The 5,000-nt window shown below is 45.5% G+C and overlaps 1 protein-coding gene across 1 annotated transcript in view; it reads right to left on the reverse strand.

Moving 5' to 3' along the window:
- LOC119584835 overlaps positions 1-5,000 on the reverse strand; it is a gene marked incomplete at both ends in the record, with an annotated part of 7,816 nt that overhangs the window by 344 nt on the left and 2,472 nt on the right. The window contains 3 exon segments of the mRNA XM_037933475.1: positions 1-390; positions 393-688; positions 691-1,945. The exon segment at positions 1-390 is cut by the window's left edge and continues 91 nt beyond it. Of these exon segments, the coding sequence (XP_037789403.1) occupies positions 1-390; positions 393-688; positions 691-1,945 (1,941 nt within the window).

Below are 5,000 nucleotides of genomic sequence, written 5' to 3' on the forward strand. Positions count from 1 at the left end.
ATAGGTGCCCACCTTCGAGGAGGAAGGAGGGCTAGTATGGACCAGGTTGCGACGGAGAATGTTCACCTGGCGAAAGATCAGCCTGCAGTTGAGAGGGTGAAGAGGGCGATGGAGAGAGTAGATTTCCTCAGTGTAGGGCAGGCTGAGGACGGGCAGGTGAGGAGTCTCTTTAGGAGGAGAGTCGTGGTAGAAGGTACGCCGTGCCCTGGATAACGCGGCGTCGAGAACATGACGAGGGTAGCCCAGTTTGGAGAACGAGCGACGAAGGAAGACGATCACTCCATCCAGGTACTGGGGGTCACAGATGCGAAGGGCGCGAAGGAACAGCGAGGTGGCAACACCTCTCTTCACATGGAGAGGGTGGTATGAGAAGAAGTGTATGTACATACTATGTACACACTATGAATGGGTTTCCTGTATATGGAGAAGGAGAAGTAGTCAGCAGAGCGATGGACTAGGGTGTCCAGGAAAGGGAGCTTGTAGTCAACCTCCCATTCCACCTTGAAACGGATGGAAGGAGAGAGAGAGTTCAGCTGCATCAGGAAACCCGGAAACAGAGCAGGGTCATGAGGCCAGAGAGCAAAGACGTCGTCGACATACCTTAGCCAGATCGATGGCCGAAGGGAGATAGAAGGGAGAAGCTCAGACTCGAAGAAGTCCATGAACAGATTTGCCAGGACTGGAGAGAGGGAGAGCCCATGGCAACACCGAACGTCTGAGAGTAGAAGCGACCTTCAAAAGAAAAGGAATTAGACTCCACACACAGACGAATCAGCTGGAGGAAGACGTCGGTGGGCAGAGGGAGACGAGGATCCTCTGCGGGGAGTCTCCTCTGGAGGAAAGCAAGGACATCATCAAGCGGGACCTTGGTGAACAGGGAGTCAACGTCCAAGCTCATCATGGTCGCCAGTGATACTCCACGAACGCGGGAGATGAAGTCCTGAGAGTGGCGCAGGTGAGCAGGAGAGAAGGTGCCAAGAAGGGGAGTGAGACACTTCGCCAGCCAGGCTGCAAGAGGGTGCGTCACAGATCCCCGGGAGGAGATGATGGGGCGCAGAGGCACGGCCGGCTTATGGGTTTTAGGAAGCCCATAGAAATGAGGGAGTCGAGGGTTGATGACCCTGAACCTCTGGTAGAGATTCGCCTTCGGAAAACAAGCTGCTATCTCTTTCAGTCGACGGTGGAAGGTAGCAGCAATGTGTTTACGGGGGTCACTGGTCAGGGGAGCATAAGTAGAGGCGTCATCCAACAGGTCCTGGGCCTTCTTCAGGTAAGAGGCACGGTCAAGGACCACCACCGAGTTGCCCTTGTCAGAAGGCAGAATGGTGACGTCCTCCCTGCGCAGGCTTTGAAGGGCCTCACGGTAATGCCTGGGAATGGAAGGGTTAGGATGGAGGAGAGATTCGAGGGCCGGGATGAAAGCACCACGGAGAGAGACATCAGGCAAAGAGTTCCTGTGAGAAGAGATGAAACGGTCAAAGGAGGAAATAATGTCGATGGAGGTAAGGGGGTGAGGGCGAAGAGCAAAGAAAAGACTGAAGCCAAGGAGTTGTAGCTTATGGGAGATCAAGGACAGGGAAGATAGGTTTGTGACAGCGTTGGTGAGGGAGAAGCGGGACCAAGGACTGCGGGCGGTCAGGCTGGAGAGTTTCTGGGAGAGAGAGCGACCATGGTTGGTGGAGAGGGACCGGGAAGAATCATGAGCAACGTCGGACATGAGCTGGAAGATATGTCTGGGGAGCCGCTCCTCCAGGAAGTCCGAACGTGCACGTGAACGATAAAAGGCATGCTCGACGTCCCTCCTGCCAGCACGAATGCGTTCAAGGAGGAGAGAACGTGCATAGTCCGGGAAGGGAGATCCTTCCTCAGAATTTTTCAGTACATTAGAGATGGAGGAAGGGAGTACTTGCTCGTCGAGGCAATCACGGAGGAAATGTAGTTGGTTCTTCCATTGAATCAGCACGGAAGAGTGTTTTGCTATTCATATATATATATACATATATGTATCATATATATATACTATATATATATAATATATATATATGATATATATATATATATCATTATATATACAAATATATGGATATATATATACATATATATTATATATATATATATATATATATATATATATATATATATATATATATAATATTATATAGACCGACAGATGGATAGATTGATAGGTATATAGATTGATAGACAGATAGAGATATGTCTACACACACACACAAACCAGGAGAAATACCAGGAGGAGCAAAGAGTGCTGCATGTGATCTTCATCGACTATGAGAAAGCTTATGACTGAGTGCCATGCCAAGAAATCTGGGGAGGGTTAAGAGAATGAGGAGTACAAGAAAAATATGTAAGAATAATCCAGGAATGCTACAAGGACGTGGCAACGAGAGTTGGGAGCACAGTGGGCATGACGGAACATTTCGAAGTAAAGGACGGTTTACACCAAGGATCGGCACTTAGACCTCTGTTGTTTAATATAGTGTTTAATGTCATCACGGCAAATGTAAGAGAACCACTATGGTGCGTATTGCACGCTGATGATATTGTGCTAGTAGCAGAAGGTAGATCAGTGCTAGAAAGAAAACTAGAAGAATGGAGATTTGCTTTAGAAAGCAGAGGAATGAGAATAAGCAGGTCCACGACAGAATATTTCACCACAGATATAGATGGCGACCAACTAGCCACAATAAAGCTAGATGGAGAACTTGAAAACATCTAGGTTCAATTGTCAATGAAACTGTCGGAATGGATAAGGAAGTTGAATTCAAAATTCAAAGTGGATGGAATAATTGGAGAAAAGTGTCATGAGTGTTGTGCGATAGGAGAGTCGCAATTAGACTCAATGGTAAGGGGCATAAGGCCGTAGTCAGACCAGCCTTAGCTTACGTCCTGGAAGCAGCACCACTGAAGAAGTTAGAAGAAAAGAAGTTTGACGTAGCTGAGATGAAGATATTGAGATGTATGGTTGGAGTCACAAGGAGAGATAGAATGAGAAACGACTACATCAGAGGTACAGTGAAAGTAGTGGAAATTTCTAAGAAGAAACAGGAGGCAAGACTAAGATGTTTCGGCCATCTGAGGAGAAGAACTGGAGAAGATCACGTAGGAAGAGAAGTCATGGAAATGAAAGTACAAGGAAACAGACGAACAAAAGAGGAAGACCTAGAACACGATAGAAGGAATGTATAAATAAAGATCTTAGGGAAAAAAATATAAATGTAGCGCTGGCTAACAACAGGAATACATGGAGAAGGCTCATTCAAAACGACGACCCCGGATAAGGACAAGCTGGGAAGAATATATATATATATATATATATATATATATATATATATATATATATATATATATATATATATATATATATATAATGTATATATATATATATATAAACATGTACACACATACATGTATATATATGTATATATATATATATATATATATATATATATATATATATATATATAATATGTGTGTGTGTGTGTGTGTGTGTGTGTGTGTGTGTGTGTGTGTGTGTGTGTGTATGTTTTTATATATATATATATATATATATATATATATATATATATATATATATATATATATATATATATATATATATATATATATATGTATATATATATATATATATATATATTTTTTTTTTTTTTTTTTTTTTTAGCAGCTTGTCCCACAAACACCAGGACTGGTTCGGTGAGAACGATGTGGAGATACAGGCACTCCTGTCAGAGAAACACCAGCTATTCAGAGCGCATCAGGACGACCCCCATCACGAGCAAAGAAAGACGCCATTGCCTGCGCAAAAAGTAAGGCACAGAAGAAACTCTGTGAAATGCAGGACACGTGGTACTGCAAGAAGGCAGAAGAAATACAGGGCTATGCGGACAGTCACGACACCAAACGTTTTTATGATGCCTTAAAGACTGTGTACGGACCTCAGTCCACTGGCTCCTCCCCCCTCCTCACTGCAGACGGGACGCAGCTGCTGACAGAGAAGATGCAGATCCTGGACAGGTGGGCTGAACACTTCAACCAGGTCCTGAACCGCCCTGACACGAGCAACAATGAAGCTATCGCCAGCCTACCTCAAGTGGAGATCAACAAGGATCTCGACAATTCCCCCACAGAAGAAGACAGAAAGGCCGTCAAACAACTTTCCTGTGGCAAAGCACCAGGATCAAACGCAATTCCTGCAGAGATATACAAAGCAGGAGGACCAGCCCTGATGCAGAAACTGACAGAACTCTTCCAATCCATGTGGAGTGAAGGAAAGGTCCCACAACAGCTGAAAGACACCACCATGGTCCAACCGCCAGTCTTGCAACAACCACCGAGGCATCTCTCTTCTGTGCATAGCTGGGAAGATCCTGGCTCACGTCCTGCTCAACCGTCTCCTTCAGCATCTTGAGCAGGGTCACCTTCAAGAAAGTCAGTGTGGCTTTTGGGTCGAACGTGGAACAATAGACATGATATTTGCTGCACGCCAACTCCAGGAAAAATGCCAAGAACAGCACAGCGACCTCTTCGTGACCTTTATCGATCTGATGAAGGCCTTCAATACAGTCAGCAGGGATGGCTTATGGAATATAAAGGAGAAGTTTGGCTGCCCAAGCAAGATCATCACGATCGTCCGGCAGTGCCATGACGGAATGTTGGTGAAGGTATTGGATGACGGAGATAAGTCAGAGGCTTTTCCAGTGACAAACGGCGTGAAACAAGGCTGTGTTCTTGCCATGACGCTCTTCAGCAATACTGACAGACGCTTTCCGTGATTGCCAGGATGGGATGCACGTCAGCCACAGGACTGACGGTGGACTGTTCAACCTCAGGTACCTGCAGGCTGTTACCAAGGTGAAAGAGACTGTCATTAGAGACTTCTTGTTCGCTGATGATTGCGCCCTCAAAGCTGGCACACAGCAGAAGATGCAGGCTTCTCAAGAGCCTGTGACAACTTCGGTCTCATCATAAACACCAAAAAGAAT

Source organism: Penaeus monodon, chromosome 18, assembly GCF_015228065.2.
Source record: "Penaeus monodon isolate SGIC_2016 chromosome 18, NSTDA_Pmon_1, whole genome shotgun sequence".
NCBI lineage: Eukaryota > Metazoa > Arthropoda > Malacostraca > Decapoda > Penaeidae > Penaeus > Penaeus monodon.